Source organism: Dipodomys merriami, unplaced genomic scaffold, assembly GCF_024711535.1.
Source record: "Dipodomys merriami isolate MVZ:Mamm:240054 unplaced genomic scaffold, mDipMer1.0.p SCAF_128, whole genome shotgun sequence".
Taxonomy (NCBI): Eukaryota; Metazoa; Chordata; class Mammalia; order Rodentia; family Heteromyidae; genus Dipodomys; species Dipodomys merriami.
In genome coordinates this window covers 3,488,939-3,512,793 of record NW_027202582.1, presented here as the reverse complement: position 1 = coordinate 3,512,793, position 23,855 = coordinate 3,488,939, and the positions used below count along the sequence as shown (strand labels likewise).

At 56.1% G+C, this 23,855-nt stretch overlaps 2 protein-coding genes across 7 annotated transcripts; both read right to left on the bottom strand.

Annotated features, from left to right (window-relative positions):
* Positions 1–2,056: 2,056 nt before the first annotated feature.
* On the bottom strand, positions 2,057–10,088 carry LOC138824366 (protein phosphatase Slingshot homolog 3-like). Its single transcript, XM_070018217.1, has 14 exons — positions 9,932–10,088; positions 9,546–9,583; positions 8,857–9,085; positions 7,563–7,681; positions 7,418–7,489; positions 7,156–7,221; positions 6,859–7,047; positions 6,641–6,734; positions 6,308–6,436; positions 6,174–6,220; positions 4,858–5,004; positions 4,429–4,629; positions 4,067–4,343; positions 2,057–2,962 (listed from the first exon to the last, which is right to left on the bottom strand). Exons 1-14 carry the CDS (start codon positions 9,995–9,997, stop codon positions 2,702–2,704), a joined length of 1,935 nt encoding a protein of 644 aa, XP_069874318.1. The 5' UTR covers positions 9,998–10,088; the 3' UTR covers positions 2,057–2,701.
* Positions 10,089–10,927: 839 nt separating this feature from the next.
* Positions 10,928–22,936, bottom strand: LOC138824367 (ankyrin repeat domain-containing protein 13D). Of its 6 annotated transcripts, none has more exons than XM_070018224.1 (15): positions 22,710–22,936; positions 22,028–22,163; positions 21,798–21,940; positions 21,203–21,248; positions 20,967–21,122; positions 20,369–20,558; positions 14,185–14,251; positions 13,705–13,796; positions 13,466–13,527; positions 13,238–13,328; positions 12,194–12,351; positions 11,956–12,102; positions 11,705–11,868; positions 11,538–11,626; positions 10,928–11,260 (listed from the first exon to the last, which is right to left on the bottom strand). In XM_070018224.1, the coding sequence occupies exons 1-15, from the start codon at positions 22,797–22,799 to the stop codon at positions 11,047–11,049; spliced, it is 1,845 nt and encodes a 614-aa protein (XP_069874325.1). In that variant the 5' UTR covers positions 22,800–22,936; the 3' UTR covers positions 10,928–11,046. The 6 variants fall into 6 exon arrangements, with proteins under 6 accessions (XP_069874325.1, XP_069874320.1, XP_069874322.1 ...); XM_070018219.1 differs by having other exon boundaries at positions 13,238–13,368; positions 13,715–13,796; positions 22,710–22,932; XM_070018221.1 differs by having other exon boundaries at positions 13,238–13,368; positions 13,715–13,796; positions 20,967–21,110; positions 22,710–22,931.
* Between the last annotated feature and the right edge of the window lie 919 nt (positions 22,937–23,855).

Genomic DNA, 23,855 nt, shown 5'->3' with positions numbered 1-23,855 from the left:
ACTGACACACAAAACAAAACTGGACACTAGATGTCAGCCAGGGAGGCCTCAGTCCAGCTCAGCCTCTGACGCTTGCTTTGAGAGCAGGAGTTGGGGGTCATCTCCTTACCCCAAACCAAGATAACTTTGGTACCAAGCACCCTGGTAATTCCAAAAGGGATGGGGGGGTGCAGGTGGGAAACTGCTCTATTCAGTAAACTGAACCCATTTTGGATTATGGGCGTGGCTGAAGCAGATGTGTCTAATGCCTTTGGCAACATCCATAGACATCCATTAACCTCTGTGCCTCCCTGTCAGTATTGCCACCAAAAGAAGAGGGGGCTAGTAACAGAGTTCAAGCAACAGTGTACTTGCTTAATGCCTAGTGTGCAGGTTCAATCCAAGTACTACAAAAGAGAAAAAAAAGGCCGAGTGCCAATGGCTCACGCCTGTAATCCTTGCTACTTAGGAGGCTGAGATCTCAGGATCTCAGTTCAAAGAGAGCCCCAGCAGGAAAGTCCGTGAGACTCTTATTTCCAATAAACCATAGAAAACCAGAAGTGGGGCTGGGAAGGTGGCTCAGTGGTAGAGCGCTTGCCTTGCATGCATGAGGCCCTGGGTTCAATTCCTCAGCACCACATAAGCAAAAAGAAAAAAGCCGGAAGTGGCGCTGTGGCTCAAGTGGGAGAGTGCTAGCTTTGAGCTGAAGAGCTGAGGGACAGCGCCCAGGCCCAGAGTTCAGGCCCATGACCGGACCCCCCCCCAAAAAAAAAAAAAAAAAAGAAAACCAGAAGTGGCACTGTGGCTCAAGTGGTAGAGCACTGGCCTTGAGCTGAAGAGCTCTGAAGAGCTAAGGGACAGTGCTCAGGCCCAGAGTTCAAGCCCAACTACAGACAAAAAACAAAAATAAACAAATGGCATCAATTGTCCAAAGGAGTCTTAGCTTTTAGAGCAGGCTGGGTCTTATCCAGATGGGCGCAACAGCTTCTACTTCCTCGTAGGTAACTCCCTTTAAGCCATTCCGACAGAGCCAAAGGCCTGTCACTGTGTAGACTTGCTCCCCAGGAACCCGGTAAAGTGCATAGAAAGCTAATATTTACCCAGGCCCTGCCCTAGAGACAATGGAGATAGCACTGGCTCTCCTTATTCTTCCTTCTTTCCCTTTCTTCCCCTCCCCCTACTCTTTGCCAGTCCTGGGACTTGAACTCTGGGCCTAGACTCTGTCCCTCAGCATCTTTTGCCCAAGGCTAGGGCTCTACCACTGGACCCAGAGCACTACCAGGTTTTTCTGAGTAGTTTATTGGAGATCAGAGTCTCATAGACTTTCTTGCCCACACGAGCTTCAAACCACCTATCTCAGCCTTCTGAATAGCTAGTATTACAGGTTCACGCCACCAGAGCCCAGCTCTCCCTCTTTCTTTTTTCTTTCTTTCTTTTTTTGGTGGGTGGTGGGGCTTGAACTCTGGGCCTGGGCACTGTCCCTCAGCTCTTCAGATCAAGTACCACATGAACCACAGGGCCACTTCCAGGGCCACTTTCTGGTGGTTCATTGGAGATGTGTCTCATGGACTTTCCTGTCCGCGGCTGGCTTTGAACCTCAATCCTCAGATCTCATTCTCCTGAGTAGCTAGGATTACAGGTGTGAGCCACCAATACCCTGTTCTTCCTCTTTTTTTATTTTATTTATTTATTTTTTTGTCGGTCATGGGGCTTGAACTCTGGGCCTGGGCACTGTCCCTCAGCTCTTCAGCTCAAGGCTAGTGCTCTCCCACTTGAGCCACAGTGCCACTTGTGGCTTTTTCTGCTTATGTGGTGCTGAGGAATCGAACCCAGGGCTTCATGCATGCAAGGCAAGCACTCTACCACTGAGCCACCTTCCCAGCCCCTCTCCCTCTTTCTTGAGCCACACTCCACCTCCTTTCCTCCCTGTTCTTCCCTCCCCACCCCTAAATACTGCACTCTGCCAACCAGGTCTGTCATGAGGCCCCTGGGAGGCTGACTGAGCTGGAAGGTTAGCAAGGCTCAGCACCGCGTGCAGACAGAGGCGGAACTGATCAAAAGACAGGTGGCATTGTCATCAAATGGAAAATAACAATGTTTTTATTTCTCAGTACAAAGCCACATACTATAAGACTATGAAAAAGTGACTGGCCACGGAGCAAAAGACTTTTTTTGGCCTGGCGCCCTGTGACTCAGTGAGGGCCATGAGAAGAGATGTGGGTGGGGGTAGAAGAGGGAGGAATGTAGGGAGTACCGGGGGAGACTCTAGGCCAGGTGTGAGGTGTACAGGGCAGGTGGCCTGCCAGTCCCCGGGGCAGGGGGACTAGGGTTCCTTTGGGACATTGTTCCCTGACTGAGAGGCCTGTAGCAGCACAGTGGGGAAGGCAGGAGAGGAGGAGCGGGGGACGGTGGACCATGGTGGAGAGCTTGAGACAGAAAATCTGCTCTGAAAACTCTGGGTTTGATTCCATGGCGCAGGTGAGCATTTTAGGGTGAGTTGAAAATGAACATGGGGGTATTGTCACCCCAAAAGGCACCTTCAGTCACTACCCACATCCCCCTTAAAGTCTTGAGCCCTTGACAGGTGGAGGCGGGTCTCAGTCCTGAGGCTGTGGTGACAGGTCTTAGGAGGGCTGAGAGGACTAAGGAGCATGTGGTCCCCAGGCATGTGGGGTGCCTGTCCAAGTCTATTTAGTGTCTAGGGGTACACAAAAGGGAGGGCTCAGGCCTCGCCTTCCTCCCGGCTGTCATCCACGCTGGTCTGTCTCACCACCTTCCCAAGTCTGGGCGTGGAGCACATGCTGGCCTCTCCCTGCTCCTGGAAGGCCTGGGCCCGGCTGGCTACGAGGGCAGCGCTCTGCAGGGCCACCACAGACTGGCGAGACTTCAGGGCAGGCCAAGGCCCCTTGCGGAGCCGGTGGCCTCCCTTAGCTCTTGAGTGCTGAGTTCCCTCTTCATCTGAAGACTCATGGGAAGAGAAAACCTGGATGAGTGAGGACATAAGCCACAGGGCAGTCGGAGTCAGGAAAAGGGTAGGTGCCGAATGTTTGTTGAATGAATACACAAAATCAGCTGTTGTCAGTCCACAGTTCCCAAGAGCTCCACTGTAGCCGCCTTCTGACCCCGCACCTGCCAGCAGCCTCACCTGCCTTTCCTCCTCCCAACCTTCCACCATTGTAGTCAGCCCAGGCCCTGAACTGAGCTAGGTAGCTGTGTGTGGGGGGGGTGCCTTTGGCAGCATCCATACTTCTCTGAAAACCTCTGGGCCTCTCTGGGGGTCCTGAGCCCAGTGCCGCCTCCATAAGCCTTTTTTTTTTTTTTTTAATGTCGGTTATGGGGCCTGAACTCTGGGCCTGAGCACTGTCCCTCAGCTCTTCAGCTCAAGGCAAGTGCTTGAGCCACAGCACGACTTCTGGCTTTTGTCTGTGTATGTGGTACTGAGGAATCGAACCCAGGGCTTCGTGCATGCTAGGCAAGCACTCTACCACTAAGCTACCTTCACAGTCCCTCCGTAAGCCTCTTGTCAGCATCTGACATGGAGTCATGTGGATTGGCTTCTTCCGGCCAGGCCCAGCTTCCTGCCCTAGCCTTGTGCCCCGGGGTACTCATTCAGGAGGTATGTGTGTCTGTGAGGGCCAGGGCCCCTCTCCATTTGGTCCTTTGCTGTGTTTTCTCAGACCAGAAGGGGCTTCAGAGACCATCTTACCCAGCCCCTCCAGGCCTGGAGGCACCTCCAAAGCCAGCCTGCGGCTGTGGGGACAATACAGCCGTCTTGTTCCTATTCCCTGGCTCATCACCAGGCTCCCCAGACCCTGGGCCCTCTGCCCTCACTGGGGTGGCCTCAGCTGCTCTGAGGGACAGAAAGGATCACCCCAGGGTGTGGTCCCCATCCTCAGTCTGGACTGTGTAGTGTGGCAGAAAAAAGGCTGACGCCTCAGGAGTGAGGCATTCCCAGGAGACCCGAGGGGAGCCTGCACTGGACCCATGCGGCACCTGCTTGGAGCCTGAAATCGATCACCCGCGCTAGATTTCCCTGGCCTTCCTCCTGGCGAGCAGCCACTACGATGAGCTCCCGGGCCAGCCTCACCTCTGGCAGGTCAGCGGCCTCCGGGACACTGTCTGGCTCCAGCTCGGAGGGCTCCAGGAGGCTGATGGAGCGCATGACCCCCCGGAGGTTGATCCGGGGCCGCAGCCCAGGCTCTTCTTTGGGGCCCACTGGACTTTCCTCCAAATCCATAACCTTCACCTCCCCGATGCCCCCTGGTTCTGGTGGGAGAGGTGGGTAGGGGGTGCAGACTTCGGGGGCCAGGGGCGGCTCTGCGGAGGCCCCACCCACTTTCTGCTCCCAGACATGGCTCTGCCGGCTGTGAAGAAGCAACTGAGTGAGCCCTGAGAGAGACAGCGGCCACGCTGAGCACCCATATCCATCCTCTTGTCCCCCAACCCTACCTCGCAGTCAGAATGCCCTGGTAGGTTTGCAGCTGGCGCAGGAAGCCGGGGTTGGGCCGGGCGATGGGCCGGAGCCCCTGCACGTGGAGAAGAGCCTTCTCCAGGCCCCAGCCATACTGCTTCATGGCATAGGCCACCACCGTGGCGGCCGAGCGACTGACACCCATCTTGCAGTGGACCAGCACCCGGGTGCCCTGCGCTCTGTGGGGGGGGGGGTATGTGGTCAGACTGGCTCCTGCACCCCACAGAGGGCCCCAGCAGCACAGCCAGGGGTGGGTTAATAGATCAGAACCCAGCAGAGGGAGAAGGAAGGAGGGATACCAAGGGCGAGAGGAGAGAAGAGAACTGAAGGCAGAGGGGGCGAGGGGGAGAGCACAGGGGCCCGGCCAGCGAGCTCTGGGCTGGGCAGCACAGCACAGGGAACCCAACCTCGCCTCCTCGATGAAGTTGTGCGTCTCCTTCCAGTGCGGCAGCAGCTGGGCCGATTCCTCATCCCACAGGCGCACGTTGTGGTAGGTGAAGCGCTCCGGGTAGAAGTTGTCAATCTCCCGGGCCATGTTCAGGATGTGGCTTACCCTGTACCAGAGGGCCCAAGGCCAGGCTGACACCAGACCCTACAGGCCATGGTGTTGCACCCATCAGACCCTGAGCATTTGTGTTTGGTTCTTAGGTTTTGTTTTTGTGCTGGTACTGGGGGCTTGAACTCAAGGCCAGGGTTCTTTTACCTTTTTTTGCTTAAGACTGGTCCTCTAAGCTGGGAGCCAGGCTCACACCTGTAATCCTAGCTACTCAGGAGGCTGAGACCTGAGGAGCTCAGTTCAAAGCCAGCCTAGGAAGGAAAATCCATGAGACTCTCATCTCCAGTTAACCACCAGAAAACTGGAAGTGGTGCTGTGGTTCAAGTGGAAGAGCACTAGCCTTGAGCTGAAGAACTGAGAAAAGTGCTCAGGCCCAGAGTTCAAGCCCCATGACTGACAAAAACGATTTGGACTGGTATTCTACCACAGCTCCACTTCCAGCTTTGTGCTGGTTAACTGGAGATCAGAACCTCACAGACTTTCCTGCCTGGGCTGGCATTGAACCAGAATCTTCAGCCTCCTGAGAAGCTAAGGTTACAAGCATGAGCCACCAGCGCCCAGCATTGTTCTTAGTTTTGAAAGTCAGGCAGTGGCAGCACTGACTGTGGGAAGAAAAGAAAAGTGCCCCGCTGTCAGATGACTCACAGATCTTTTTTCTTTTTTTTTTTTTCTGTGAGTTTCTCCATTGAGTCCAAGGATATGAGGTCAGCAACACTAACACTTCCACCGTTCTGAGAACTCAGCTACAGAGCAAACAGCTTTAGAGCTAAAACTGCAGCCCCCTAAAAACAAGGACCAGCGCAGAGATCCCGGAGGCCCCTGTGGAGAGATCAAGGTGCCAAGCAGGCAGCCACATCCCAACTGGGAGAAGGCATGCTCCTGAAATGTGGCCAGGTGTGCAGGCGTGTGTGCTGCTTGCCAAGTGCTAGCTGATCTCAGCATAGTTGAGGCCTTATTTCTGCACTTGCTTTAAAACATAGGGAGAGGACTAGGGGCTGACCAATGGGACAACAAGGGCACTATCCTGTCTTGGCAGGAGGGTTGATGCAAGAACTAAATAGTGATCTGAGGGTGATCTGAGACTCCAGAAGCTGGCCAGGGTCCCCCTTGGAGAGGCTGAGAGAAGGGAAAGATGAGATGGCTTGGATGAGGGGCATGGAAGCCCACCTGTTTCTCTGCAGCTCCTCCAGGTTGGCTGCATTCCACTCAGAGCCCTGTGGGGTAAGAGGAAAGAACCAGGTCTTGGCCTCCAGCTGTGCCCCTTACAGCAGCTGCACTGTCCCGCCCCCAGCTGCACTCACCAGGTAAAGGTGAGGGAAGATCCGGGAAGCCCGGTCCTGCTGGGCCATGAGCAGGAGCATCTGATTGTCGATGAAATCGCGGTACTGTTGGAGAGGGCAGCCTAGGCGCAGCTCCAGGGCCTGGCGGATCTGCAGGCAGGGCCCAAGTGGAGGAAGATTCCCATCCCTAGTGCCTCTGGGGCCTCTGGGGCCAGTACCCATCCCATCTAGACTACTGAAACGGGGGCATTAGGGGATGGCTCAGGACTGCAGGAAAGCAGGCTAGAAAGGCCTCCAGGAAGGGCAAACCTATAGCCCTGGCCAGGGTCCCCCCACCCCCCTTTCCCTGCCCACCTCTTTGGAAGTGATGGTCTCTAGGTCACTGGAGTCCAACACCTGCCACAGCTCAGCCCGGATGGCCTGCTCCATCTGCTCCTGTTCTGAGGGCCTGGGAGTGGAACTCCTCAGTTAGGGGCCCATGCTCTCCATCATGCCCCCCTACCTCCTCCTCCAGCCCACCCCTTCCCCATACCTCCTCCACCAGCCCACCCTCACCCCTGCCCCACACTGACTGGCCAGACTCAGCTGTAGGAGGCCGCAGGGACTCTAGGTCAGCCATGGCCGTCCACTCGTTGAGGCAGCTCTGATCGGAGTTCAGTTTCTCCTGGTACTGGGCAGCCCAGGCAAGGGCACTGCCACCAGGCACAAGGCCACTGCCAAGAGCCACCTCGCATGCCTGGTGCAACACCTGGAGCGTGGCCCTGGGAGAGGAGGAAAGGCTGGGTCATGGAGGTCCTCCTTGCTGCCTTCAGCCGGGCCCCCCCTTCCTTCCCCCCCAGAAGAGGATGCTGGGCCACCATGGCGCTTACCACATGGTCTGGATGGAGATGGGCTTGAAGATTCGGCTCTGCCCACCAGATGTCACACTGAAGCCCCTGTACGAGACCCCAGGTTCTCAGACAAAAACCCTGCCCATTTGCCAGATGTGAGAAGACAGAAGCCCAGAGAAGGTTAGGTGACTTGCCCAAGATCACACAGTAAATCTGAAGTATTGCTGAGAGTAGGACGCATGTTCCAGGCCCAGTCTGCTGTTCCCCTCTGCCCTGCCCCTCTCCCGTGGCGATCTCTTACCCATCTCCGTCTAGGTACACCTGAGTGTCACTCCAGAGGGGTAAGACCAGGCCCAGGGTGCAGCTGGGGGAGCTGGCAGGGGACACGAGAGTCACGATTCTCCAGCATCTCAGTCCTTGCCCCCGCTTCCTGTCCCTGACCATACCTGCTATCAGGGAAGTCCACCCCCAGGAGCACCGTCTCCTCCTGGCTTAGACATTCTCCTGAGGAGACCACCAGTAGGTAGCGGAGCCGAGGGGGTCGGGCTGCCTCCAGCTGGGCTGCCTATGAGAGACAGAAGGAGCTCTGAGTCACCACTTTGGGTGGGAAGACACTGATCCCCACCCCTCGTGGCACATACTGGTTCAGAACAGCCTCACTGACCCCGTTTCCCCCCGCCCCCACATTCCCACCCCAGCTTCCTGATATAGGACCAGGGGCTCTCAATTTCAGGACTTCAGGGTCCAACAAAGTGTTTCATAATGGTTGACTGTGGTAAAAGGGTGGAGTGGGACTGAAAGATGTGGCCTGGTTTTGTTTCTGCCTTGCAAGGTTTTTTAAAAATCACATCACTTGCCATATCAATCAGGAAGTGATTAACACCAAAAATTCTATGGACTGACTGAATTGCACAGAGGGGGCTTGTGCTCCAGCTTTACCAGAGACTTCACATTTTGCTGAGGACGGGTGTCTTATCTCAACCTAATTTGGGAGATGGTCTTTTTTTGGTCAGTTGTGGGGCTTGAACTTTGGGCCTGGGCATTGCCCCTCAGCTCTTCAGCTTAGGGCTAGCACTCTACCACTTGAGCCACAGTGTCACTTCCCATTTTCTGGTGGTTTATTAGAAATAAGAGTTTCACGGACTTTCTTGCCCTGGCTGGCTTTGAACCATGATTCTCAGCTCTCAGCCTTCTAAGTAGCTTGGATTATAGGTGTGAGCCACTGGAGCCTGGTGGGAGATGGTCTTTGAGATCCAGCAGACTCCGCCCCCTGTGTGGGTGGGCTGCTCTTCACCTAGGCCCCTTTAGCATACTGCCTTCCACCTTGTGGGTTGAATTTGACCCTATGACTCATGCAGAACAAATGTCCTCTGCCCTTTCCCAGCTGATTGCCGGTGACCAGCAGGAGCTGCAGAGAGCTACAGGTTGGGTGGCCCCTCCTCTGCCTGGAGAGTTCCCACTTGTTTTTATTTTTTGTCAGTCATGGGGCTTGAACTCTGGGCCTGGGCACTGTCCCTGAGCTCTTCAGCACCACTTCTTGTTTTCTGGTGGTTAACTGGAGATAGGAGTCTCAAGAACTTTCCTGCCTGGGCTGGCTTTGAACCGTGATCCTCAGGTCTCAGCCTCCTGAGAAGCTAGGATGACAGGCATGAGCCACCAGAGCCCAGCGAGGGTTCCCACTCTACACCCTTGCTCCCTGGCAGACATCTGAGCTACAGCGCCGCCCGCGGGGCTCCTCACCAGGCGGATGTCATCCTGGGGCCTCAGCATCTCCACCATGAGGTGCAGGTGCTGCCTCTGCACCTGTTTCCAGGGACTCTGGGCCCCCTGCCCGTCCGTCTGGTCACTGTGGGGTGGTTCCTCACCAGGGGCGTCCTCCACTGGCTCAGAGCCAGCCTCAACCCCGTCACCATTGTCCCCTCCATCCTGTAGTCCCAGGACAGCCCCACGGAGCACTGCAAAGCTCTGCCTGACAGAATGGTTGGAGATCATTAGGGTCCTGGCGGCTCCTCAAATGGTAGGGAGCAGCCGAGTCCCCAAGGGCTATGGAAAGTGGATGTTTTGCTCATTCCCCTCTCAGGGGTCAGACAGGTGGGATGCGGTGGGGAGCTGGTATCTCTAACAGGGCTCTGGGTGTGGCCCAGGTACTGGGAGAGTCAGCGTCAAGTTCTCCAGCCTCTGCCCACTGGTCTGCTGTAAACCTAACAGGGGACCGGCAAATCCTCGGGCCTTGTCCCATCCTGCTCGTGGGCCGGTGACGACTGGTCTGAGAGCGCGGAGGGGAGTGGGTCAAAGAGGCAGAAGTGCCCGGGGGAAGGTGAAAGCCAGGGTGGCTTGGCCGGCACTAGTAAGGTCTGGCGGAGACTCCTTCGGCTCTATCTGGAGTAAGGGGTGGCAGGGGCCAGGCCCGGGGCAGGAGAGCGGCTCACCTGCGCTGCAGCCGGCCTCGGCCCCTGACGGCGGCGCCCTGCGGAGAAAGCGGCCCCCGCGGGGGAGTGACGGCGAGCCCCAACCCCCTCCGGGCTGTGCGGGGCGGGGGGGGGGGGGGGCTGGCATGGATCCCTTCCCACGCCAGTCCCTCCTCCACTGGGAGGCTCTGGGGAGCCCAGTCCAGACGCTGCCGGCCGGGGGCGATCGGGGCTCCCGGGCTGGGGGCAGGGGCATCGGGGCCCCGCTGAGGGCGGGCGCCCCAGAGGCTGAGACCCGGGAACCCCTCCACCCACCTCACCCAGGAGTGGGCGGCTGCCCGGGCAGGACGTGCGCGCTCAGGCCCAGCGGGCAGCCGACTGCGCGGGCAGGGCAAAGCCGGACTCACCGCGAGCCCCACGGGCGTGGAGTGGCCGCTGGCCGGGGGCGAGCGGCTCACGGTGACCAGGGCCATGGGCCAGGCCGGGCGGCGCGGCTGGGCGAACGGCAGGCGCGGGCCCCCTCCCGCAGCCCCGCGGACGGTCCCGGCCCGCAGGACCAGGAAGGAGACCGGAGCCTCCAGGGCCTGGCACCTCCTCGGGGGCGGCCCTTAAAGGGCCAGACGCCCGGCCCGCCGGGCCTGCGGGCCCTCGCCCAGCGGCCGCCCCGCCCCTCCCGTCTGTGCGGTGCCAGCTCCCGCCTCCCGCCCCCGCACTGGGGGCGGGGCCAGCGCAGGTGAGGGGCGGGGCCGGGCCCGGCGCAGGTGAGCCGCGCCGCCCTCACCGGCAGCCCGAGGCCTCCCGCCTACCCCGGCTCCGCCCGATTAGATCAGCCGGGCTGTCTGGGGTCTCCACCGCGCTTCACCTAGCGGAGGTCGGTCCTGGGGTGGCCGCGGTGGAGGACACCGGTCTGAGGTCAGGCGCGGTGGCTCTGACTCAGCGACCCAAACATTTCTCCTGGAGGGTGGGCAGGGTCTCCTCTGCACGAATCTGGGACACATGGGGTTCCGGGGATTCTCAGGGCCGCCTTGGAGGCGGGCAGGGCTAAGCCCGATTTCCAGCTGTGCGGAGGGAAGGGACCTGCCCACATCAGCACGATAGACCACGCTGCCCACATCAGCACGCTGGAGTTGGGGAAGGAATCAGGGTGCAACCTGGGCCTGCACTGCGGGGACGGGGTGGGGGAGGCCAGGCTGGGTGCCGGAAGGACCACAGGACTCGGGTGGGTGGGTGGAGCGGGCTCCCCGGAACTGCCCGTGGACAGCCCAAGCGGTGGAGCGGGCTCCTCTTTTACAGCCTGGAGGCTAAGAGAGGCTGAGGGGGCCCTGGCTAGGATTTCGGGCTAGGTCTGAAGTCATGGGCCAACCTGTCCCTCAGCTCTAGCCCAGTGAGTAGAGCAAGTCCTCTGCTGACGGCCTCTTTATTTCCATCTCAGTTCCAGCCCACCCCCAGGACTCCAGGCTCAGCAGCAGACAGTTTATAAATAAATAAATTACAAAAGCAAGTGGAGGGAGTGGCCCCAGACTCAGTGCTCCGTGAGTGACAGCTGCAGGATGCGCTGTAAGTCCTCTTCCTCCTGCTGACCCCGCCGCTCCCGCTCCTCCTGCTCCCTCGAAGACAATTCCAGAGCCAGGCGAAGCTGCTCCTCAAAGCTTGGGGGGGCATGGGACGGGGGCATGTTCTGAGGGGATCCTGGGCCCCTGGACTCTGTGGACAGCTGCAGGCTTTCCTGGAGAGCTCTTCCAGGCAAAGGTAAGAGGGGGAGAACAGACCAGTGAGCAAGAAGGCTGGAGAGGGAGGAGGAGCAAAGGGGCAGGCACAAGGCTCTGGGAGACAAGGAGATCAGAGAAAGGGAGGGAAGGGGAGGTTCAAGGACTGTTTCCCCCTCTCTCTCTGTTTTTGGTGATCAGCCCTGCTCTGATGAGGGGCTGGGGTCCTAGGACCAAGACCTCCCCAGGACCCATCAGGTTTGGCCCAACCAAGGCAGGGGACCTGGTGGGTGCTGCAGGGTCTCACCGCTCCAGCTGAAGCTGCTCCTCATATACTGTGGCTTGAGGAGGGTGAGTGCCAGGCCTCGTGTTGGTCAGGGCTTCCCACACAGTCACCTGCAACGCCCCAGCCCAAGCTGTCAACTCAGCCCTGTGGCCGAGGCGGCCGAGGTCCACCCTCTGCCCAAGTCCCACCTGCTCTGCCTCTGTGCCCGCCTCCAACAGGCTCTGCTGGATGGCAAACTGCAGCAGGTCGTCATCTTCATCCCGAAGGGGTTCGCTGCGCTCTGCACCCAGCACACTGTACCCCTCGGGTACTTCAAACACAGTGGGGTCCACCTCACATGGGAAAGGGCTCCCTGGACAGGCAGCAGGGGAGCACGCTCAGTCTCGGAGGCTCAGCCACCTCAGAGCCGCACGGCCTCCTCGGTTACCTGCATCCATACCTGAAACAGCTGCCGCAGTGCTGGAGGCCACAGAGCTGGAGGCCGCAGAGCTGGAGGCCAGCACCCTCACTGAGCTCAGGGGCTCATCACAGCCGCACAGGTTGCTGAAGGTGATGCGGGCATTGAGCACGTGGAAGAGGGGAATCTCTGGGAGGAGACAGCTGGGACTGAGCTGCCTGCTCCTCACAATCCCCCCATCCTTGAGGAAGACCCATACCCAGGCCCGCCTCCCTCTCACCAATCTTGACAGGGAAGCCTGGCGGGAGGCGCAGGGTGATGAAGTCCCGCAGCTTAGCAAAGTGAGCATTGCTGATGGCCATCAGGTCAATGATAGGTGTCACCTGGTCACCCAGAGAAAGCGGGTGCTCCTCGCTCAGCCACAGTGTTGCCTTGAACCTGCCCAGATGGCCAGAGCATGGAATCAGGGACCCTCTGGTGGTCTTTCCTCCAAGGCCTATCCTCTCCTGTCACCTACCTGTGATACCCTCCTCCCTGCCCCTTATCTGCCCTAGAGGCAGCCCTGCAGCCTGGCCCTGAAGCGCACACTGCTTCAGTCCCTGGGTGCAGATCAGTGTCCACGGCTTTGTGCCCAGGCATCTGGTCTGGATGAGGAGGGCAGGGGCCAGGCTGTGGGCTTCGGGGCTTTGTCCACAGCCCTGTCTTCCTCCCCTACCAGAGCTGGCCAGCACCTCATACTTTCTGGTACTGATGTGTCCAGTGAGGCCAAGGGTCAGGACTGCAGGAGTTTGAATCCCAGCTCCACCCCTGGTGCCTGAGAGGATCTCTGTGAGGTGGTCTTGGAGGCATTAGGCTCTGTCCACTGTGACCATTGACATCTGCTCATCAGACCCCCCTCCCCCCCCCCCCGCAAGTGTGATGTCTCTTGTCCATAAGTGGGAAATCAAACTCATATGGGGGAAGACATTTACCGTGACACACAGCTGTGATAGCAGGCCTGTGGGCCCTTCCCACTCTGCCATGCTCTGGCTCCTGGTCCATGATCATTAAGTTGAATTAAAAAACAACACAAAAACCCACAGATTGTGCTACTCGGCATTCATTCAATCCTGCATCCAAGCGTCACCAGTTTCCTGGGCCAAGCCACACACACGTACTCAGAAGCACAGGTAAGTGAGAGCCGTGGTTCCAGAAAGAGGCCGGCTAGAGGAGCAGGCCCACACTGTGAGGGATCCAGGTGTGACAGGAATCAGTGGGGGGGGGGGGTGTCAAGGCAGGGTCCCCACCCTTGAAGGAAGTCCCCAGCCAGCTCCCCAGGCCTCACCTCTGTACTTTGCTGGACATCTCAATGGGGCGGCCAATGTTTCTTGACTCCAGGCTGAAGCTGGGGTCGAAATATTCTTCGGGGGAAATGGCTGTGGGGTTGGTGGGGCTGGCTGCTTGCTGCACAGGAGCCTGGGTGGGCCCCAGGACCAAACTTAGCCCTCAGGCTGACCAGGATGGTACCCTGCCCACCCAGGGTCAGCCCAGCCCTTCCCCCAGCCCTGCTCACCCCACTGTAGGAGGAATGCTGCTGGGCCATCCCCAGGAAGGACTGGAATGGAGTCTTCCCTCCTAGGGAGCAGAGGACGGAGCCCATGAGGGGAAACTGGGCTACCACCCAGACTGCCCCCTGCCCCCTACCGGGAAGCCCTCCTACTGAGGGGGGTAGGGGGACAGCCTCCCAGCTGGTCCCCAATACTCTGGCCCTGACCCCAGACCAGCGTGTGACTGGACAGCAGGTAGGCGCACCTGGGTTTACCTTTGGTCCTCGACTTGTCCTGATCAGAGAGGTGTTCTGTGCGTGTGCGTGTCACCAGCTCCACGTTGGTGGCACTGTACACCTGGGGAGCAGAGGGGGACATGGGGAAGCTGGGCATTCAGAAACTTCCCCACACCCAGCTTCAGCAGCACAGCACCCAACTCCTCCTGTCCCCAGAGACAGATGAGGGAGCAGATGGCAGGGTCTGGGCCCCAGGAGTCACTAGCCAGGAGATACATCCTGAACGACAGGAAGAAAATGCTCTTCCTCTGACTTCACAGCCTGGGTAGGGCTCAGCAGGCCTGTCCCTGGCCACACAGAACTTCCCGGCTCTAAGAGCTACTCTGTCTCTCCCTCCACATGGGGGCAGGAGAATGGGGGGGGGGGCAAGGAATGTGGCAAGCTCCTGGACCTTGTCTGTTCTCCCCTCTCCCCACCCCCAGCCAGCCCCCTCCAGTGGCCTCTCCTGCCTTGGCTTCGTAGCCGCTAACAGTCTCCATCTTCTCAGACCGCCATCCCCAGATGCCACACTTGTTCCTGGAACAAACCAAACAGAAGTTTGTGAGGCTCCTACACAACCAAAGCTCCCTCCAGCTCACAGAGCCTGGCTGCCCGGCTCCCAGGGGCTCTTTCCACGGTGAGACATAAAGGGATCTGAAGAGGCTGCCGGGCAGCTGGGAATGCTTGAACAAGGACTGAGGATTGTTGTTCATTTTATTAGCTATGATAATGGCGTTGAGGCTGGGTTTATAAATATCCTTATATCTGCTAGCATAGAAACATTTAACTGTTGAGATGATAAGGGAACTAAGATGTGCTTTAAAATATTCTCAGAAAGCAAAGAGGGAAAAGGTGAGGAAGGACAGCTATGAGATGGATAAAAGGTTGATAAGGCTGAAGCTGAGTTTGATCAGTAAATACTCTATCCACCTTCCCTCTCCTTTCCTTCCTCCCTATGCCCATCCCTCCCTCCTTCCTTTTCCTTCCTGTCCCTCCATCCTTTCCTTTCTCCTTCCTCTCTTCCTCCCTCTCTTCTTTCCTTTCCAGTGCCTTACTCTCCTCTCTCCTTTTCCCCTTAACTCCCTCCGTTACTCTGCTTTCTTCAGTGCTAAAGACTGAACCTAGGGCCTCAGGCATACATGCCAGACAAGTACTCTACCTCTGATCTAAAACCCCCAGCTCATATTTTAACATTTTCATAATAGAGTTACAAACTAGCCATGCCCTGGTGGCTCATGCCTGTAAGCCTAGCTACTCAGGAGGCTGTGATCTGAGGATCGTGGCTCGAAGCTAGCCCAGGCAAGAAGGACTGCGAGACTCTTATCTCCAATTAACCACCAGAAAACCAGAAGTGGCACTGTGGCTCAAAGTGGTAGAGTGCTAGCCTTGAGCTGAAGAGCTCAGGGACAGCACCCAGGCCCAGAGTTCAAGTGCCAGCCAGACCCAGAAGAAAAAAAAAAGAGACCAATTCAAAAATTGAATAACGAATTCCGTTTCTAATTTATTTTCACATACTTTCTGTCCTCGGTGAGGAGCTGCTTTTTGTAATCAACAACGAAGCAGAAGACATGAACAATACTATAAACCAGACTTTTATAAATCTTCTGAGAGCACTTCACCTTTCTCAAATGCACATGAAATGTCCCTTAGATCACTTTAAGATTATGAAAGAAATTTCAATAAAACAAAATAGATGTCATCTACATTATTTTTCAAACATAACAGAAGGAAATTAGAAATAACAAAATAATCTTAGAAACTCATAAATGTGGACTGTAAACAACACAGTTCTAAATAATCTTTGGAATGAATTCAGAGGGAAATCAGACATGAAGATATAACATATCCAGACTCATAGGACACAGCTAATGTCAGGCTTGAGAGAAATACAGAGCTGTAAATGACAATGTTAAGAAAGAAGAAGGGGGCTGGGAATGTGGCTTAGTGGTAGAGTGCTTACCTAGCATGCATGAAGCCCTGGGTTAGGTTCCTCAGTCCCATATACACAGAAAAAGCCAGAAGTGGTGCTGTGGCTCAAGTGGTAGAGTGCTAGCCCTGAGCAAAAGGAGCTCATGGACAGTGCCGAGACCCTGAGTTCAAGCCCCAGGGCTAACAAAAACAAAAAACAAACAAACAAACAAAAAAACAATAACAACAAAAAAATGAAGAAGCCAGGTATTGGTAGCTCATGCCAGGGATCCCAGCTACTCAAGAGGCTGAGATCTGAGAATCGTGGTTCAAAGCCAGGCTGGGCAGTAAAGTCCATGAAATTCAATTAACCACAATTAACCACCAGAAAACTGGATATAGTGCTGTGGCTCCAAGTGGTAGAGCACTAGCCTTTAGCAAAAAGTGCTCTGGGACAGCGCCCAGGCCCCAAGTTCAAGCCCCAAAACTGACACACACACACACAAAAAAAAAGTTCTACAGAGAGCCAGGAGGCTGAGATCTAAGGATCACAGTTCACAGTTTGAAGTCAGCCCAGGCAGGAAAGTCTGTGAGACTCATATCCAATAAACTACTCAAAAAATGTTGCAAGTGGTGAGCACTAGCCTTGAGCAAAAGAAACTCAGGGACATTGCCTAGGCCCTGAGGTCAAGCCCAGTACCAGCACAAAGAAAGGAAGGAAGGGAAGGAAAGAGGGAGAAAGAGAGAAGGGGAGGAAGAAAGAAAGAAAGAAAGAAAGAAAGAAGAAAGGAAGGAAAGAGAGAAAAAGAAAGAAAAGAAAGAAAGAAATAAAAGAAAGCAAGAAAGAGAAGGGAAGGGAAGGAAAAAGAAGGGAAAGAAGGGAAGGGGAGGGAAGGGAAGGGGAGGGGAGGGGAGGGAAGGGGAGGGGAGGGGAGGAAAGAAAGAGCTGGGTATTAGTGGTGCACACCTAAAGTCCAGATAGATACTAAAGAGGCTGAAGTAAGAAGGAGGACCATTTGAGGTCAAGAGTTTGAGACCAGGGGCTGGGAAGGTGGAGTGCTTGCCTTGCATGCATGAGGCCCTGGGTTCGATTCCTCAGCACCACATAAACAAAAAGAAAATGCCAGAAGTGGCACTGTGGCTCAAGTGGTAGAGCGCTAGCCTTGAGCTGAAGAGCTGAGGGACAGCGCCCAGGCCGAGTTCAAGCCCCATGACTGACAAAAAAAAAAAAAAGAAGAAGTGCTCAAGGGCTGGGAAGGTGGCTCAGTGGTAGACTGCCTCCCTCACATGCCTGAGGCCCTGGGTTCGATTCCTCAGCACCACATAAGCAGATAAAGCTGGAAGTGGTGCTATGGCTCAAGCGGTAGAGCGCTAGCCTTGAGCTAAAGAGCTCAAAAAAACAAAAGTGGCTCAAGTAGTAGAATAAAGCCAAGTGAGAGCTCAGAGCTCTGAATTCACGAACACTGCAGCTCCTGCTGTAATTGTAACTATTAAAAAGTAAGCTTTCCAATGTTAAAGTTCTTACTGATCATTTTTTTTTTTGGGGGGGGTGGCGGGCAGTCCTGGGGCCTGAACTCAGAGCCTAAGCACTGTCCCTGAGCTTCTTTTGCTCAAGGCTAACACTCTACCACCTGAGCCATAGCACCACTTCTGGCTTTTTCTGTTTATGTGGTATTGAGAAATCGAACCAAGGGTTTTATGCATGCTAGACAAGCACTCGACCACTGAACCACATTTCCAGCTCTGTTAAAGTTATTATAAAGCAACAGTAAGACAATAAAAAGTCCTAGCACAAGAAAAGACCAGGGGAACAGAATAGAGAGTTCCGGGGGGGGGGGGGGAAATCTACAACCTGATCTATAGCCAAATGACTTTTTTTTTTTTTAACAACAGTGGCAAAATTAATGGGAAGAGCACAATATTTTTAACAAAGGCTGAAACAGCTAGATAGTCCCAGACGAAAGAATTAAGTTGGGCTCACATACCTAAGGATTAGGTCAAAATGGCTGAAAGAGCTAAACTATAAACCTTTTAGAAGAAAATGGGAAAATCTCCATGGCCTCAGATTTGGTAATGAATTTATTAGGTATGCCCAAAATAATGGTCAACAAAAGAAAAACTGTTATCAAAAATTCAAAGTTTTTAGCCAGACCCTGTTGGCCTGTAATCTTAACTAGTTAGAAGGCTAAGATTGGAAGGATCATAGTTTCTGAGCAGCTCGGGGAGAAAAGTCTGTAAGATTCCATCTCCAAGCAGGGAACCTGGACGTGGAGGCTCACATCTGTGATCCCAGTGATATAAGAAAACCTTGAGTAGGCGCCAAAGCTCAGGCACACACTCAGGATGGGTGGGGAAGCAAGACACTCTCCTAAGACCACCAGTGAAAACCAGGGAAAAAGACATGGCTCAAGCAGCAAAGTGCCAGACAAGCAAGCATGAGGCCTTGAGTTCAAACCCCCCAAATTCAAGTGTCAAAAAAAAAAAAAAAAGAAGAAAGATGTTGCAAACACCATCAAAAAAGTAAAAAGACATGGCTGGGAATATAGGTTAGTGGCAGAGTGCTTGCCTAGCATGCAGGAAGCCCTGGGTTTGATTCCTCAGAACCATGTACACAGAAAACACCAGAAGTGGCTCTGTGGCTCAAGTGGTAGAGTGCTAGCCTTGAGCAAAAGAAGCTCATAGACAGTGCTCAGGCCCTGAGTTCAAGCCCCAGGACTGGCAAAAAAAAAAAAAAAGTAAAAAGACAATCTACAGAAATGGAGAAAATCATATAACTAATAAAGGACTTATATCTAGAATATATAGAGAACTCTTACAACTAAAGCAGAAGAGAACCCAACTAAAATCATGGTGAAAGAATCTGAACAGGGGAGCCGGGCGCTGGTGGCTCACATCTGTAATCTTAGCTACTGGGGAGGCTGAGATCTGAGGATCACCGTTCAAAGCCAGCCTGGGCAGGAAAGTCCGTGAAACTCTTATCTCCAATAAACCACCAGAAAACCAGAAGTGGCACTGTGGCTCAAGCGGTAGAGCGCTCACCTTGAGCTAAAGAGCTGAGGGACAGCACCCAAGCGCAGAGTTCGAGACCCACAACCGGGAAAAAAAAAAGAATCTGAACAGGGCTGGGAAGATGGCTCAGTGGTAGAATGCTTGTCTTACATGCATGAGGCCCGGGGTTCAATTCCTCAGCACCACAAAAGCAGAAAAAGCCAGAAGTGGTGCTGTGGCTCAAATGGTAGCCTTGAGTTGAAGAGCTGAGGGACAGTGCCCAGGCCTAGAGTTCAGGCCTCATGACAGACAAAAAAAAAAGAATCTGAACAGCAAGAACAAGTGAAAAAAAAAAAAAAAGAATCTAAATAGTCATTTCTCCAAAGAAGATATACAAATGACCAATAAGTACATAAAAGATGCTTATCATCAGTCATTAGGGAAATGCAAATCAAAACCACAATGAGGTACCACTTTCCATCCGCTATGATGGCTACAGTCCAACAATATAATCCCAGAGTGAATGAATGCAAATCATCAGGAGTGTTAGTGAGAATGTGGAGAAATCAGAACCCTCCTTCACTGCTGGAAGGAGTGTGAAATGGTATAGCACCATTGATAAAAAGCTCATTGAACAATTAAATATCAAGTGACTACATAGTTCAGCAGTTTCATATAAGGCATAGACTCAGGAAAAATGAAAACACATGTACATACAAATTTTGTATACAAGTGTTTATAGCATCATTATTCATAATGGCTAAATGGACCAGGTGACAGTAGCTCACACACATCTGTAATCCTAGCTAGATGTTTAGGAAGCTGAGATCTGAGGATGATGGTTTGAAGCCAGCTAGGGTCAAAAAGTCCTTGAGTGTCTACCTCCAATTAATGAGCAAAAAAGCCCTACTGGAGATGTGGCTCAAGTGTTAGTGAACCAGCTGTGACTGAAAAAGCTGAGCAAGAGTGCAAGGCCCTGCCGGGCACCGGTGGCTCACACCTGTCATCCTAGCTACTCAGGAGGCTGAGATCTGAGGATCGTGGTTCAAAGCCAGCCCAGGCAGGAAAGTCCGAGAGACTCTTTTTTTTTTTTTTTTTTTTTTTTTTGGTCCGGTTGTGGGGCCTGAACTCTGGGCCTGAGCACTGTCCCTCAGCTCTTCAGCTCAAGGCCAGTGCTCTACCACTTGAGCCACAGCGCCACTTCCGGCTTTTTTTCTTTTTGCTTATGTGGTGCTGAGGAATCGAACCCAGGGCCTCAGGCATGCAAGGCAAGCGCTCTACCACTGAGCCAACTTCCCAGCCCCCCGAGAGACTCTTATCTCCAATGAACCACTAGAAAACCGGAAGTGGCGCTGTGGCTCAAGAGATAGAGTGCTAGCCTTGAGCTGAAGAGCTGAGGGATAGTGCCCAGGCCCAGAGTTCAAGCCCCAGTACCAGCCCATGTGTGCATGCATGTGCCCCCCGCCCCCAGTACATGTCCAAATGGTGGGAAAAATGTAAATGTCTATGAACAGACTAGTGAATAGACAAAATGTGCTATTTTCATTTAATGGAAGGAATGGGTACTCATGTGAGGGTACCAAAGTGACCCCTCAATCTGAGCAGCCTCTGGGGTGGGGCCTCAGCTTCCCGGTGCCCCAACCAGGAGCCTCAGAGCTTACCCGTACCCTCAGGGCTTAGCCTTCCCCTGTCTTCATCCACTGTGACTTTTGTTACCTCTTCCCCACGCTGCCCCGGGCGTGCCAGGGCCCAACTGACCTCTCAAAGGCCACATTGCGCGTATCCAGGTGGGTGGAGACGATAGGGGAGGTGAGGCGACTGGCCACGTGCTCCTCGCTGGGCCGCATGGCGGCCAGCAGTGTTTCAGGCTCATGCAGAGCCATCCCTAAGGTCTCTGTGTGCACCACCTGTCGGTCATGGTCCACTTCCATCACCAGGGCTCCTTCCTCTGCCAGCAAAGGAGGGTAGAGAGGGGACACAGATCAGTACTGAGTCTACCAGCAGGCTACCTGCTGCTGAGTGGCTACAGTCTCAGCCCCGGGATTCCCCTCCACCCTCAGCCTGAACTCAGGGCGTGGATGCTGTCCCAGAGCTTTTTAGCTCAAGGCTAGCACTCTAGCACTTTGAGCCACAGTTCTACTTCCTGTTCTCTGGTGGTTAATTGGCCTTTCCTGCCTGGGCTGGATTTGAACTGTGATCCTCAGCTGTCAGCCTCCTGAGTAGCTAGGATTATAGGTGTGAGCCACCAGCACCCAGCTACTCTCAGCTTTTCTCATGTGCATAGTGCAGAGAAAGCCACTGAAGCATTCGAGGGTGCTAGACATCCCATGCCTGCAGCAAGTGCCCCTGAGCTCACCCTGGCCCTTGAAGATGAAGCTCCTCCGGCCACGCTGCCAGGTCATGTGCTCAAAACCCAGGAGACTCGTGTCCACCCGCAGGCTCTCACCCCGCTTCCACACGCGGTACACATCACTTGGGCACATTTTGGACACAAGTGGCACTGCAGGGAGTCCTGAGGTCACCGGGGTCTTCCCTGAAGGCCCCACTCCAAGTCCCTGGGGAGGGGGAGGGCCATAAGTGGTCCCCACTCACCCCAGCTGGTGAACTCCCACTTCATCTCCACGTAGAAATCAGGGGCCTGAGAGAAATGAAAGCTATCCATCAGGCCCAGCCTGGGCGGGAGGCCAGAAGGCCTGGTGGCTCCTTGTCTACCTCCATCCACAAGCATACTGGGAGGCCCTAGGGAAGCCTCTGCCCCCTCTTTGTCTGAAAAGGGGGCCCTAGGACCTCCAGGCCTGCCCTGCCAACCCTCTGCAGCATGCAGAAGAGCAGACTATACACAGAACCAGGAAAAACAGTGGCCCAAGCCATCTCCACCCAGCTGCCCTTCCCTGGAGAAATCGAATTCTCAAGGAAGGCCAATCTCTAAAGTTCTATAGAGACATCTGGTGCCAGGGCCCTCCACGCCAGTGAAAACTTTGCTTCCAATCTCATCCACATGGCCTGGGATCCTTTTCTTCTCTCATGACCGAAAGGTGGGGGGTCCAGACAGAGAGTGGTGGGGAGCAATACTGCACGGGCTGGGTGATCTTCTAAGCCAGGCTTAGCACACAGGTGACCAAGATGGCTCCTGACAAAACCCCACCACCACACACTTAACTAACCATCTCCTGGGCCCTGCCCTTACCTGGCGGAGTTTGTTGAGCAATTCGGGAATGCCAGCCAGCCTCTGTGTTGCCCTCTGGAAGTCCCGATACTGGAGCACCAACTGTACCATCTCCGGGTCTCCGGTGCTGACTGCCTCTTGCAAGACTAAGGGATACCTTATTGCTGAGGAAAGCCTTCCCACTGGCCCCTGGTCACTCCCTCCCTCCCACCAATCCCACCGCTGGCCATAAGGAAAGCCCAGTGCAGTACCTGCCCAGCCCTGGCGGCTCTCTCTGCCCACATTGGCATTATGTCGAAGGAGGACTCTGACAGATTCCAGATTCCCCAGAGATACAGCCAGCTCCAGGGGAGTGCGCCCCCGGGGATCCTCCTGTTCTATGTCGTGCTAAGGGAGATGGAGATAGGGCACAGCTGGAGGCAAGAGAGGCCAGGGCAAGAAGGTTGAACCCAGCCCGAGTCACTTTGGGATATAAGGGCGGCAGCCAGGCCAGGGAGATGGCAGAAGGTGGCTTGTGCGTCCTGGTGGAGAAGGGGCACTGGGGAGGGCAGGGGACTGGTGGGGAGGGAAGCTGTGGGAAGGGCTTGCCCCATCTCTCCTGCTCTCGGTTCCAGCAGACCTGCAGGCCTGATGGAGGGCTCCGGCTAGACAGATGCAGGCGAGGGATGGGAAGAGTTCAGTGGGGTTCCTTTCTCTGCCTGACTCAGAGGTGACACGGGAGAGTTCAGGGGATGATGCAGTGGGAGGTGGGCAAACCTCAGGACAAGGCCCGGCGCTGGAGAAGCGGCCAAAGGATGGAGCGTCAGGGCAGGTGACCCGGGCCGGGGCCGGGGCCGGGCGTGGGTGCAGCTCGGGGCAGGGCAGGCACAGGCCTTCAGCTTGCACGCTGCACTCGGGAGGGGGCCAGGCGGACTGGCCGGGAGGGGGCCTCACCTGACCGCTGTGCAGCGCGGCCTCCAGTTCGCGGTGCCGGTTCGCCCAGACGAGCCGGTGCAGCCGGAAGGTGGGGCCCGGGCCGGCCATGCTGGGCCTCAGTGCCGCATCCCGGGCGGGCTGGTGGGCGCGGCAGGGGCGGCCCAGCTCCTCTCGGCTTATGCCAGGCGCTGTCCGCTCGCCTCGGCTCCGAGCCGCGCCCCGGCTGCACCCACCGCGGCTCCGCGAGCCCCGCGGCGGCAGCGGCGACAGCGAGGGCGCGGGCGGCGGGGAGGGCGGGGCAGGCCCCGGGTGGGCGGGGCCGCGCCCGGACAGGGCGGGGCATCGGGCCGCGCGCCGCCTCTCCTCCCGCAGCCAGGGTAACCACAAGCCCGGCCCGCGCTCCGGGGGTGGGCGAGGCGCGCTCCCCTGTCGCTAGGGCGACTACGAGCGCCCTGGAGAAAAGCAGGCCGGGGTCTCAAGTTGGGCCTCGCGGGCCCTCCCGGGTCTGCGGTGGGCGTTCCAGGGGCGGGGCCTGGCCGCAGCTCCGCCCTACCTGCAGGGGGCGCCCCAGGCTCTGCGCAGACCCCCCCCTTCCCGCAGGCCCGGAAGTGGAGGGCGGGGCCCGAGGCGGGGCGGGGGCCTGAGCTGATGCTCGCGTGTGCGCCTGCGCGCGCGGCGGGTGGCCAGGCTCTCGGAGCTGGGGGTCGCCGCATTTCCCCGGTAGACCCCGCCCGCTCCCTACTCCCAGTCCCGGGAGCACCGACTAGCTCGTGTGCGTGTGAGGCGGGAAGTTCCGGCCCCTCGCTGCCAGGCAGCGCCCCGGGCGCTCTGGAGATGGAACCCCTTAGATGCAGGCACATTAGCGCCGGTCCCTCCCGCCCAGGCAGCCACCACTCCGCGGCCGAGGGAGGCGGCCGCGCCCCGGGCCCTGGGACCGGGGGGGCCAGTACTGGGTTGGGGTGCGGGCGCTCTGCAGGGACCATCCACGGCGATCTCGGACCCTCTTGCAGAGGCTGCGCGCTGCTGCCAGTGTCAGGAAAGGAAGGTTCTGAAATGGTGGGCACCTCCACCGGCACAGGAACTAGAGTGAGGGCCTTGGCCAGCTTCACTTAGGCCAGTCCCGGAGGCCTGGCCTGGGGTGCCCCATCCTGGTTTTGTTGGTGG

Bases quoted from the DNA above. Each gene is read 5' to 3' on its own strand.
- LOC138824367 (XM_070018219.1), bottom strand. From the start codon at position 22,799: ATGGCCGGCCCGGGCCCCACCTTCCGGCTGCACCGGCTCGTCTGGGCG. The intron at 13,369-13,465 runs GTGAGCAGGGCT...GGGCCCACCCAG, and splicing joins AGCATTCCTCCTACAGTGGG to GCTCCTGTGCAGCAAGCAGC. The intron at 12,352-13,237 runs GTGAGGCCTGGG...CCATCTGGGCAG, and splicing joins ATGTCCAGCAAAGTACAGAG to GTTCAAGGCAACACTGTGGC.
- LOC138824366 (XM_070018217.1), bottom strand. From the start codon at position 9,997: ATGGCCCTGGTCACCGTGAGCCGCTCGCCCCCGGCCAGCGGCCACTCC. The intron at 9,086-9,545 runs GTGAGCCGCTCT...CCATTCTGTCAG, and splicing joins CGAGGCCGGCTGCAGCGCAG to GCAGAGCTTTGCAGTGCTCC. The intron at 2,963-4,066 runs GTGAGGCTGGCC...TCACTCATCCAG, and splicing joins AGGCCGCTGACCTGCCAGAG to GTTTTCTCTTCCCATGAGTC.